General features: G+C 44.4%; 1 protein-coding gene across 1 annotated transcript in view; it reads right to left on the reverse strand.

Annotated features, from left to right (window-relative positions):
- Window positions 1-8,907: 8,907 nt before the first annotated feature.
- GUCA1C (guanylate cyclase activator 1C) overlaps window positions 8,908-13,673 on the reverse strand; it is a 45,731-nt gene continuing 40,965 nt past the window's right edge. The window contains exon 4 of the mRNA XM_066241255.1: window positions 8,908-9,465. Within this exon, the coding sequence (XP_066097352.1) occupies window positions 9,311-9,465 (155 nt within the window). The 3' untranslated portion in view covers window positions 8,908-9,310. The remainder of the gene's footprint in view (window positions 9,466-13,673) is intronic.

Below are 13,673 nucleotides of genomic sequence, written 5' to 3' on the forward strand. Positions count from 1 at the left end.
CTCAAAAAAATATTCAATCGTTGTACTGTTGATATTTGGCTCTGTTGACTGATGAGTTTGCCGACCACTGCTCTAGCCCATCCTGGCAATGATGAGGCAGATACGTTGGCAAAGGTGTGATGGTTGGAGACTGCACCTGCAGGTGATGTGGCGCAGTGGCTCCACCGGCGCCTGCTCCATGCGGGACAGAAAACTATGTGGGCTACGGTTAAGGCTTGGAACTTGCCTGTGTCCTATGCAGAGGTACTTGCAGCCTGTGAGCAATGTGCAGTATGTTCCAAGGAGCACCCTCGGAGACCACTGGTGTCACCTGGACAGATCCAGAGGGGTCATGTTCCACTGACACGATGGCAGATAGACATCATTGGCCCCTTACCAAAGTCAGAAGGGTACCAGTATGCAGTCACTTGTGTAGATACTGCCACCGGGCTGCTTGCTGCTTACCCTGCTCGTAACCCTGACCAGAGGGCAGTCATACAGGCTCTGGACCGCCTGAGTGCTGCATACGGGCGACCGCTGGTCCTTGAAAGCAACAATGGTACCCACTTCACTGGTTCAATGGTGAGGCAATGGGCTCAAGAGCTGGAGGTGGACTGGAAGTATCATGTCCCCTACTAACCCCAGGCTGCTGGTATCACTGAGCGTTATAATGGACTCTTAAAGCAGGGACTGCGACAGGAGGGGGGCACCGGCTCTCTTACTAGATGGACACGCCGCTTATGGACAGTACTTCAGATTTTGAATGAGCGACCTCGACGGGGGAGCCCAGCTCCAGTAGAGGCCCTCCTGCATCGGACAGCTGCCCCTATTCAGTTGCAGATATGAGCCAAGGACATTTTACTCAAGCCAGGTTTCAGACAGCAGGGCAACGTGCTCTTACCTGCTCCAACAGCCCTTCTTAAAGGCCATTGGCTTCAATGGACTTGGCCCTGGACTGTACAGGCCCCCCATCTGAACTGGGCACCCTTGTTGGCACCATAGGGAAAAGTGCTAGAAGTGGACCTCCAGTTAACTCCTTGGGCAACCAGCACCTGGCCACCTAAGGTAGAAGTGTATTATCCCTTGAGTGTTCAGGGGGACAGCATTCTGAAGGGCACCTTTGTAATTTCATTATGGCCAATAATGAGTTCTCCTATTTTGCTACACATAGAACTGGCAGACGCTGGTGTATTGGCCAATAAGGTTTGGTATGCCTGCTCAGGGCGGCCTCTGGTACCAGATATGGTGCTGTCTGCCGACAAAACTCTGGCCTGTATTCTGCCAGAGGGAAAAGATTTGTCTTTCTTGGTTCTGCTCTCAGCTCTCTCATTTCACCCATAGTTTTTGATCTGTTAATCCTGCTGCTGTAGTTGGTACTGTTTCTGTTTATGCAATGTATCCCACTCCTCGCACAGTGACCATCATGGAAGATACCTGTGGTTCAGATTGTGAAGCAAGCAAAAGGGATGGAATGTTGGTCAAATAAGTTTGTAAACTGATGTATATGTTTGCTCGCTTATAGTTTGCATTGTGTGTGGGGGACAGGCTATAAGCAGGCTGGGTCGTTATAGCCTGAGTCTTACTTTTAGGACTACGCTTTTCCCCACACCCTTGACTGTTGCATGATGTGGGGTGGTGCACTCTCATGATGAATCCCATTATGCCTCAGATAAGTGACTTTGTATCAGAGGCTTCCTTGTTTGTATATTGGATTAAAAGGTTTTGATTTCGATACTATAAAGTAGGGCAGACCGGGAGCTTGCTCTCTCTCGGTTCCTGCTATCACCATTGCAGGGGCCTCCCTTAATGGGAAAAACTGGTTTTATGCTCTTCCCTTGTCTTCTCTTGTGGCTTGCCTGTCTTGATGAGACACCAATAAACAGAATGGCCCACCATCCTCTGACTCCGCCATTTCTTTACCATCTGCCCAAATGCAATGGGAACCTGCATGTGCATGGCTATGATGGTGGCTCCTGGCCTTACAACTGGCATAGTGGGCAGATTTTGATACAGATCAGCATGGGCCACCACCACCTTTGAGCAGTGGAGTAGAGAACTGGCTGCTGTTATGGTTCCAAATGGCTGTCCTTTGGGGGGCCGTAGACTGGCTGACTTTTACAACCATATGTGAGGAAACCAAGAGCTTCCCGGGACCTGAAAACTGAGCAGTGGAAGGAGTTGGAGCAAATGTGGGAGAAAGAGATGCTGGCCCTGGAGCTGGAGCAAGCACGAGAGAAGGAGGCCAGCCAGGTTCATGAGATTCGCTTGGAAATACAGCGGCTGCTCGAGGAGGAATCACAGGTTCGTGAGTTGCAGCTTGGCCTGGACGTTGTGGAGAGCCAGCAGCGGCAGGAGGCTGGGGCCTGAGTGCAAGGTCTGCGGAGCAGAAGGCAGCGGCAGCCCGGGGCTCAAGCCTGGCAGCGGGAGCTGGTGTTTTCAGTTCCTCTTCAGAGAATGAGGAGAATCAGGCTGGAGTTGCAAATGCAGTCTCCAGAAGATGAGAGCCCAGCAGCAAGGAGTACTTGCTATGTCCCTGGTAGGTCTGAGATTTTGGGACATAGGGGTGGAAGCCATCATGCTCTTCAGAGCGGAGATGGAAATGCTGACTGCCATTGCCACGTGCTCCTCGTTGGGACAGTGTAAGACCTGCCAGTATGGCAGGGATGAGGGGGGAGGCTGAGGCCCCATGTGCATGGACTGATTCCTGAACTACAACCAGAGTGGGCACTGGCTCCTTTGTGGGACGGACTTATGGATTTTGGACAATGTGAAATGCCCTGATAGGGGTGGGGGGCGGCTTTGCTGGAGGCCCTTGCCCTGTCCCGGGAAGCTTTTCCCATGGCTAGAAAGAAGGCCAAGGACATTTTACGCTTTTGGCAAAGTGCTCAGAGACTGGTGATTTGTACCTTTGTAATTGTTGAAATTGTATGATTTGCCATGTTGCTGTGATTTGTGTAATGTGCTTAATTTCCTTGCACAAGGATGCAGGTGATGTAGATTGTGGGTAGTAAAGTGAGCATAGGGGTGGATTGTTGGGCAGATGAAATATATTATGCTCACTTTGTTAAAGATGGTGCTGCCCACATGGAAGGCCATCACCCAGGTGATACTTATGTGTGTTGGGGGCAGGGTGTGGGCAGGCAGGATCCTTGTAGCCTGGGGCTTGGTTTTAGGACTAAGCCTTTCCCACCTCTCTTGATGTGGGGTGGTGCAATTTCATCATGCCTTAGATAAGTGACTTTGTATTAGAGACTTCCCTATTTTGTATATTGGATTAAAGGTTTTGATTTCTGCACTATAAAGTGGGGCAGACCGGGAGCTTGCTCTCTCTTGGTTCCTGCTATCACCATTGCAGGGGCCTCCCTAATCCCTTGCCCTTCATGGGAAAAGGAGGTTTTCTGCTCTTTCCTTGTCTTCTCTTGTGGTTTGCCTGTCTTAGTGAGACACCAATAAACAGAATGGCCCACCATCCTCCAACTCCACCATTTCTTTACCGTCTGTCTGAATCCAATGGGAACCTGCATGTGAATAACCACAATGGCGGCTCCTGGCCTTACACTTAAATATCCAGTTCATTAAAGTTACATGACTTCATATATAGACAAGGACCGTTTCCTTGGACTGAGTTCATGATGCTAATTTGCAAAGGAAAGCACAGAGAAGAAGCTTGAATTCAGGGAGATATGACCTTAAAAGCTGAAGACTTAAGGAAAAGAATGTGGTTTTCTTTTCCAGCCTTTTTATTTTCTACTTTACCTAACCATGAATTACTCTAAATTACTTTTTACCTAAATTTCAAACTCAACTCCTTTTTAGCACCACTCTTAGTGAAGCTAGGGAGTAGATATTATTTTATGATCTGTTTTCTTACGACAACTAGTATTTTTACATTCTTTGTACTCAACAACCAGTTTTCCTAAGAAGCTAACAAGGGTGTTGCTGGGCAAATAAGTTTGTAAAATGTGTTCTTAGGTTTGCTGGCTTATATTTTGCATTGGCCTGGGCAGTTTCATGTCTGTAGTCTGTGAAAGGCTGCAGTGCTTGTCCTCAGGGCAGCAGATTGCAAATTGCTTGGAAGGGGCCACTGCATTGCTAATGTTTGCTGGAGAAGGGGTATCCTCCCCAGCCTAGGTTTTGCAAGAGAAGAAGGAATGCAGATGTGGAACTGGAGCTGAGGGGCTTTGGGAATTCCGCTGAGGCTGGTGGAGGCCTGTGATTCCAGGAAGAACTGGAAATTTCCCCGGTTGTGAAACCAGAGAATGTGTCAGGGCTTTGGGAGCTCTGAATGACAGGGAAGCAGTCTTCCTGGCCTGCTGGCTCATCCGCTAGTAGTGTTGATGTGATAAAGTACCGCGCCCCAGATTTTGAAAGGCACTGTACCTCATTTCATCGAGTTCATGTAGAGACACCCAGTCCAGATGAATTTTGAAGAGTTTTATTAGAGGAGGAAATTTTAATATGCCAGCCACATATGGCTGACACAGGGCATCTGCAAACCCAAATCGTGCAGTGCCAAAAATAGTTTAGGGGCTGTTTATATACCCTTGATCACACATGGGCAGGGGAGAGCGTGACATCATGCTACTCGCTGGCAACGGGATACACAAAGACATTAAAACTTTTAAGGTAACACAATCAAAGATGTTTACAAATCTTTCAGGGTTTCTCTTCCCTCACTAGAAGTGTTTTATCCTCAAGGTTCCAGGAAGGGGGAGGAACTACAATCAATGCAAGGTGGTATGTAAATTTTGCGTCCTATTGAAAGAGAAGAAGTTTCTAGGTTAACCTTTATTTTAGATTTGAAACTGAATGACCCATTGTTCTTACAAGCCAGAAACTTCTACATTCTTCTCCCTCCCCTCCCTAAAGAAGGGACAGGACAGGAAAGCCTGAGAAGAAAGCCTGACCTTTCCTCCCAGAATATCAATATCAGTTTTCAGCTTTTGATACCTTACAACAGTAGGAGACTGTTGGGCAGATAAAATATATTATGCTCACTTTGTTAAAGATGGCACTGCCCACGAGGAGACCGTCGCCCAGGTGATATTAATGTGTGTTGGGGGTGGGCTGTGGGCAGGCAGAATCCTTGTAGCCTGGGACTTGGTTTTGGGATTAAGCCTTTCCCACCCTTTTTGATGTGGGGTGGTGAATCCCATTATGCCCCAGATAAGTGACTTTGTATTAGAGACTTCCCTGTTTTGTATATTGGATTAAAGGTTTTGATTTCTACACTATAAAATAGGGGCAGAACGGGAGCTTGCTCTCTTGGTTCCTGAGATTAACATTAGAGGAGACAGCAGAGAGCAGAGAGCAGAGAAAGGCCACGTGGAAGAGGCCAGGACCGTAGGCTGGGAGATGGGGAACAGAGGTGAATGAGACTGGTGAGCTAGAAATCTTTGATTCTAGGAAACTCGGATAAGTCAGTAGCTTTGTGAGCACTGAATGTGAGTGGGTTTTGGAGCCCAGTGTGTGTTTTTACTTGCCTGCCGGGTGCAAGCTAGGATTAAAGATGATGGCCCATCAGTTTGTGGCTCCATTGTTTCTTTACCGACTGTTCGAATCCAATGCGAATCTGCATGGGCCGGGCTGCTGTGATGGTAGCCATGGCTACTGGCTTTACAGAGACTAAGAAACGAAATGGCCCACCACTTTTGGGCTCCACTGTCCCTTTACTGTCTGCCTGAATCCAATGAGAACCTACATGGCCACGAGAATGGTGGTGGCCACTGGCCTTACACGCATCATTGGGCTATTAGGATTAAAAAAGCACTCAACACAGTTCCAGAGTGAATAGTGCAGATAAGGAAAAAGGGGCAGGGTTCCTAACCTTAAATAGGGTTGACCCTCCAGTCAGTCAGGGCCCAGCATTAGTCAGGCTCCAGTTAGGGAAACAAAACCACACTAGTTATTTCAATAGAGAAAATTTAATTGTTGGTCAAATAAGTTTTTAAATATGATATATATGTTTTCTCGCTTATAATTTGTATTGGGTGTGGGGGACAGGCTGTAAGTAGACCGGGTTGTTATACCCTAAGACTTAGTTTTAAGACTAAGCTTTTCCCCACACCCTTGACTGATTGCATGATATGGGGTGGTGCACTCTCATGAGGAATCCTATTATGCCTTAGATAAGTGACTTTGTATCGGAGACTTCCTTATTTGTATATTAGATTAAAGGTTTTGATTTCTACACTATAAAATGGGGGCACACTGGGAGCTTGCTCTCTCTTGTTTCCTGAGATTAGCATTAGAGAGGAGAGAGCAAAGAGCAGAGAGAGGCCACGTGGAGGAGAGGAGAGAAGTAGGCTAGATGGCAGAGTGCTGAAGGAAAAGCCAGTTTGTGCAGAGTTTGTGCAGAGAGAAGGAGATGGTAAACTGAGGTCAATAAGACTGGTGAGGTAGATAGATACCTTTGATTCTAGGAAACTCGGATAAGTCAGTATCTTTGTGAGCACTGAATGAGTGGGTTTTGGAGCCCAGTGTGTGTTTTTACTTGTCTGCTGGGTGCAAGCTAGGATTAAAAGTGATGGCTCACCAGTTTTTGGCTCTGTTGTTTCATTACCAACTGTCTGACTCAAATGCAAACCTGCATGGCCACGTGGCTGTGATGGTGGCCGTGGCTACTGGCTTTACATTAATGTAAGGAATTATTAGTTAAAAAAGACATTGGAGTGTCACAGAGACAGTAACTCCTGGGAGACCAGATGGAGTGCATCGAGGGACCTAGGGCAAACCACGTCACTATCCCCTCTACAGGTTTCAGGAGATGGTCCTGACCCCCAGTCCCTACGTGTATTTATTGATACACACAAATAGAAGCAGAGATGAGAATGAAGAAGTCAGGAAGGGGAACTTCCTTAGAGCAGACAAAAGGGCAAGGGAAGTAACTCCCTTTTGAGATATCTACCCCACCTATTAATTAATGAGAATTGCTAATTCTACACCTATTGTGCTGTGTTCAGCATAGTACTGTGGTGTCTCTGACACTGAACTGTGTCCCTATTCTGTGTTCCTATTCAGGGACCCTACCTTGGAGGACTGAAAAAGCAGAAGGAGGACACTGAAGAATACAGAAATGGCAGGAAGCAGCTGCAACCTTAGGCTGGGGGGACAAAGGGAAGAGATGGGTGTGACTAGAACAAGGAAGCTTGGAAAGGGCAGTGGGTCCAGTTTTCTGTGGAAAGGACACCAGGTGCCTCAGGAATGTGGGGGTGGGAGTGAAATCAGCTGTCACTGCCAGAGTGGGGCAAGACTGTAATGATCCTCAGGAAGCTCAGAATTCAATGGGTAGCCCACTTTTGGCAAAGGAGTTAAGCTGTGTGTATGGCTGCAATGATTTTCTTCACATTACTTTTATTTGTGATCATTTTATTTGAACATACTTTACATTATACTACACACTTCTTTGTGAATCCCCTCAAAATTTTTTGGAAACCCCTAGAATATTTCCGCCTCCATCTATACTACTGTCATCTATATATTTTCATCTATACATCCATCTATAACTTTTAAAACTTCATTGTAAAGCCAGAAGCCATGGCCAGGGCCACTATCACAGCAGCCTTCTGGCCCATGCAGGTTCGCATTGGATTCGGACAGTCGGTAAAGAAACAACGGAGCCACAAACTGGTGGGCCATCATTTTTAATTCTAGCTTGCACCCGGCAGGCAAGTAAAAAATACACACTGGGCTCCAAAACCCACTCAAATTCAGTGCTCACAAAGCTACTGATTTATCCAAGTTTCCTAGAATCAAAGGTTTCTAGCTCACCAGACTTATTCTCCTCTGTTCCCTATCTCCTTCCTTCTCCAGCTCCAAACTGCACAAATTGGCCTCTCACTCAATACTCTGCCATCTTGGCTGCTTCTCCTGGCCTCCTCCACGTGGCCTCTCTCTGCTCTGCTCTCTAATGCTATTCCAGGAACCGAGAGCAAGCTCCCGCTCCGTCCCCATTTTATAGTGTAGAAATCCAAACCCCTAATCCAATATACAAAACAGGGAAGTCTCTAATACAAAGTCACTTCTCCGAGGCATGATTGGATTGTACCACCCCACATCAAAACAGGTGGGAAAGGCTTAATCCCAAAACCAAGCCCCAGGCTACAGGGATTCTGCCTGCCCACAGAGACACACATTAATATCACCTGGGCAATGGCCTCCACGTGGGCAGCGCCACTTCAACAAAGTGAGCATAATACATTTTATCTGCCCAACATTCATTTATACTTAATTTTTACTGCCCAGCATGCCTCATCTTCATCTCCATCTATACTTTAACCCAAGCTTTAACTATGAGGGAGACAGGGACAGTCCAATTCTGTCTTTATAGTTTCAATTGTGCGTTTCTAACCCCAATTTGAATATGAAAGCATAATTAAGAAACTTTTTGCATAAAGACAGCTGACATCTGCTCTTCAGCCTCCCTTGTTTCCATAAGAAAGCTTTGCATTGAAAGATGTACTAATAGGCCTGTGATATAGAACCCCAAACTTAAAAAGTTCTGACCCATCAAGAAATCCCATTCATCATTTCATTTTTAGAAAGGATGTAAAAAAAAATGAAATGTCAGAGCTATAATGTTAGAACCATTTAAAATGTCAAATGCTTGTTGTTGCATAGCCTGGCTGTCTGCTATTCTGATCAAACCTCCAACTGGCATAATAATTACAGATGATGCATTGCATTTTCACGCACCGCTGGACCCAGTTTTATAACAAATCAGATAGTAATGTTCTTATTGCCCAGCCCTAAATTTTCTTCTTTTACTGCATAGCTTAAGACTTTGCCTTTGGAATAGAACATTATCACTGATTCAAGACAGCATTTGGGGTCAGGAGTAAGAAAGAACGACAGAGGAAAAGTTTCTCAATAGACCAGAACTCAGTCATTTATAATATACAGATGCAACAAGAACCAAGAGGCAATAAACACATTTGCCAAATGCACGTTTAATCTAAGAAGAATGTCGAACTGTGGAGACACTGCCTGTATCACCTAGTTTTATTTCAAGATGCAGATTAATTTAGGTGTGCAAAGAAACAAACATATGAGCTCTGTTTTGAAGTGATATGGAGACAAGTCTTCAGTTTAATCATCATATTCTGATCTGCTCAGAGAATGAGGTTGTATAAACAGAAAAACAACAATGCTTCTATCCAAGATCATTATGAAAGTCTCTGTGGGACTTAAGATGAGTGATACATTCATAAACTGACTTCAGTTATAATAAAAACCTGAAGTCGATAACATGTACATAGGGGAAATTTTGTTTTTTTCCTAATTAAAATCTGGGAAAGGCATTCTCATTGTCACCATCTGTAGACCAGCCTTGTCAGATGGTTTGAAGGAAGCCTCCTCCTGTGTCTGGCTGCTTCCCATTACAGATAACTTTCAGTACATTGGAAAAGTCGAAGCTCTTAGAAACAATCTCCAGAAGATCCTGATCCTTTTCTGTGCCATTGATAAATTCTTCTAAAGTCAATTCTCCTAGAAAATGATAAACAATTAATAAGAGGTTTTACCAATACCATTCACTGGTATATATACCATATATGCACAGGTATTATAATTGATATTTTTCTCTTTCAATATTTTTACTTCAACTAGACTCTAAACTCTTTGACTTTCCTTATATAAAAAAAGCATTCAATGGTAGGATTGCTAGTGAAAATAAAGGTGATGTATACAATCTATTTTTTCTTAAAGAACGAGAGAGAGACGGGAAGGGAGAGAGGTGAGAAGCATCAACTTGTAGTTGTGTCACTTTACTTGTACATTGATTACTTCTCATACATTCTTTAATTGGGGGGCTCAAGCTGAACCAGTGACCTTAAGGCTCAAGCCAATGACCAAAGGGTCATTTTGATGATCTCATGCTCAAGCCAGTGACCCCACACTGAAGCTGGCAAGCCTGTGCTCAAGCCGAATGAAGCCACACTCAACCTGGTGACCTTGGGATTTCATATCTGGGTCCTCAGCATCCCATGTCGATGCTCTATCCTCTGCACCACCGCCAGTCAGATAGAATACAATCTATTATTTTGAGTTGAGAATGTCAGATAAAGCATCTTTGAACATATATACATTCACATCTTTACATAGTATTAATTACTTGACCTTTAACTTTGAAGATGTCCCAAGTCATAGAAGCATGAAAATTGAACATTTTTGAGATCAGGAGGAAATAATTGTTTGCAAGGCTGTTTTCAATATTCTGAGAAAAAATTTCAGACTGTCCAAAGCTGTGAGGAGGGCTAAACATTCATTCATTCCACATAGAATTGTTGGTCATTAGTTCTCCTCTTCTGTTTTGATTTTTGGTTTTTAATTTTATTGCCTTGACTTAAGCCTTGGCTTCTGCTGGCCAGTCGGTGTTATAAAAGCACCATATACCCTCATATGCTGGCTGCCTTGGTTTTTTACTACCCTCATTCCACAAGACAACTTTTCAACATTATGGTGGGGATGGAGTAGGGTTTTCTGTTGACTTAAGTTATTTGTATTATAATAATGACTGTATTCAAGTTAAGTGGTCAGATGCAATTTCTGATTTCAAAGAGATTGTACCCAATAAAGTTTGTGGCTGGTAGAAGGCCAGCCAGAGACAAGTCAGATACATTCAGTAACTAGAGGATGTGCATTGGGGAAGAAAGTCAGCAAGAATGAAATAAGGTGTTACCTGTATCTGTATTTTTTAGTGGCTAAAGAAAAATATTTAAAATACCATCATAGCGATACAAATATAAATCAGCATGAACCATCACATTCTCATAACATACTTTCTTTTTGTTTTCAATGACAAAATACCAAAATGCTTTTTTTTCCAGGGAGAAATCTAATCTTTTCTCCTTATGTTTTTCTTATGCCTTATGTGCAAAACCCCAGCTTACAGTGGGTAGGAACAGGAATTCCCTCTGTCTCACAGGGAATGTACAGTTGAGGGATGAATCAAAATAAAGTAAACTGAAAATAAAAGAAAGTGAGCAGTGTGTGGGTGGAGAGGGTCACATCGGTGTAAGCATGGTAGAATGGGGTACCATACATATCAAAAGAATAACTGTCCTTTGCAAAGGAAAATCAGAGTTGCTAAATTCTCAAACCAAGAGATTTTTCAAATCTTTAGGAACTCAGCATGACCAAAGCAGAATTGGGAGTGGAGATAGGAGAGCTGAAGTAGATTTTGACCACACAGGTATAACACTTCTCTGTTACCACTGTTGTCCGTGGGAGAAACTGTGTCCATGGGGTTGGAGTGTAGTTACCATGCTGATTAAAAAGCAGTGCAGGGGCCCTGGCCAGTTGGCTCAGTGGTAGAGCATCGGCCTGGCGTGCAGGAATCCCGGGTTCGATTCCCAGCCAGGGCACACAGGAGAAGCACCCATCTGCTTCTGCACCCCTCCCCCTCTCCTTCCTCTCTGTCTCTCTCTTCCCCTCCGGCAGCCAAGGTTCCATTGGAGCAAAGTTGGCCCGGGCGCTGAGGATGGCTCTGTGGCCCCTGCCTCAGGCGCTGGAATGAATCTGGTTGCAACAGAGTGACACCCCAGATGGGCAGAGCATCGCCCTCTGGTGGGCATGCCAGGTGGATCCCGGTCAGGCGCATGTGGGAGTCTGTCTGACTGCCTCTCTGTTTCCAACTTCAGAAAAATACAAAAAAAAAAAAAAAAGGCAGTGCACGGTTGCTCAGTGGTAGAGCATTGACCCGGCTTACGGATGTCTTGGGTTCGATCCCCAGTCACTGCACACGGGTGAAGCAACCATTTGCTTCTCTTCCCCTTCCTCTCCCTCTTCTCTCTCTCTTCCCCTCTTGCAGCCAGGAGCTTGACTGGTTTGAGCATTGGCCCCAGCACTGAGGTGCCGAGGGTTGGTTGATTTGAGCATCGAGGTTGCCGGGTGGATTCCCGTCAGGGCGCATGCAGAAGTCTGTCTCACTAGCTCCCCTCTTCTCACTTTAAAAAAAAAAAAAAAAAAAAAAACAGTAGCAGAGTTTTAAGAGCAGCGGTTTCCTCTCTTTATGAGGATATTCAATTTTCTCCAATCTTCTAAAAGTTCCCGGTTTCCCAGTTTGTTTCAATCTGACCCTCACGGCTTTTCAGAATGTTCCCATCTAACACATGTCTTGCTGGTTAGTCGCTCCATGTCTTCCTTTATGTTGTTTTCTTTTTTTTTTTTTCCCTGTTTTATGCTAAATGTTTGTCCAATAACCAGCCTCTTTCATTTCCCCTTCGGCTTCCTTCTGTCTCACTTTACTTTCACTGTTTATTTTTATGAGCCACTTAAGTCTCTGTTGTCCCTGTGCTATTTGGCGCTGTGTTAAACACTCAGCACTTAATGTTGTGAACAGCATCTATAAATCTTCCTAAATCATGTCAGCACCCACTTCTAAGCAGCCTGTGGTGGAATGTGGATTGCTCTTCTTCCTGTAGTGAGGCTTGTGCAATTCCACGCTGTCATTTATCTTGACTTGTCTTGCTGTCCTCTCTGTTTTCATTCTTCAACAATGTTTAATATTGAACTTTAATTTTCTGTCTTTGTGATTCCCATCAAGCTCTCCTTGAATGCTATTGTACATAATATAAAAATAATACTAACTTGCTGAACTATAACAATATATGTTCATGGTAAAAAAAAAAATTCAAACTGCTGAAAGGTGTAATGAAAAGAAAGAATCTCCATTTAACTTCTCTCTGGCCCCCAGTTCCACTTTATACTGGTAATCAACTCTTGCTAAAATCCGTGTTTATATTTATAAAGTTGGGCTAGAGGTCTTTTTTCCTAGAGATAACATTCAATATTTTGCTTATTTCTTCTTGATGTCTTCCTTTGCTTTTCATCTGATGTCTTCTTTTCAGACACTCAATCATACTGCAACTATTTCTAGGGAATCTACCATATGCCAGGAAGTGTGAGAGAGCAGGAAATACCAAAGTATAAAAAATGGAGATAGTTTTCACCCTCATGGAGCCTATAATTCTTCATCTTTTTATTATTTGTATTTATTTATTTATTTATTTATTTATTTATTTATTTATTTATTTATTTTTGTATTTTTCTGAAGCTGGAAATGGGGAGAGACAGTCAGACAGACTCCCGCATGTGCCTGACCGGGATCCACCCGGCACGCCCACCAGGGGCAATGCTCTGCTCACCAGGGGGGATGCTCTGCCCCTCCGGGGCATCGCTGTGTTGCGACCAGAGCCACTCCAGCGCCTGGGGCAGAGGCCAAGGAGCCATCCCCAGCGCCCGGGCCATCTTTGCTCCAACGGAGCCTCGGCTGCGGGAGGGGAAGAAAGAGACAGAGAGGAAGGAGAGGGGGAGGGGTGGAGAAGCAAATGGGCGCTTCTCCTGTGTGCCCTGGCCGGGAATCGAACCCAGGACTTCTGCATGCCAGGCTGAAGCTCTACCACTGAGCCAACTGGCCAGGGCCATCTTTTTATTTTCTTAACATTATTTCTATGTCTTTTTTGATTAATCTTCTATTTTTGACTTGTTAACTACCATGATGATTAGGTACAGACTACTTCACAGTTGTTAAGTATATTTTGTACCAATGGATTTGATGTTGAACATTCTTTTGCAAACAGTTTGCAGTCTAATTGGGGTTTTCATATAGATTCTTGAAATATTTCTGGTTGTGTCTCAGTGTGTTGTGATATTATCTTTGGTTTCAATATTCATTGGATCATCAGGTACTAATG

This window comes from Saccopteryx bilineata, chromosome 8 (assembly GCF_036850765.1).
Source record: "Saccopteryx bilineata isolate mSacBil1 chromosome 8, mSacBil1_pri_phased_curated, whole genome shotgun sequence".
NCBI lineage: Eukaryota > Metazoa > Chordata > Mammalia > Chiroptera > Emballonuridae > Saccopteryx > Saccopteryx bilineata.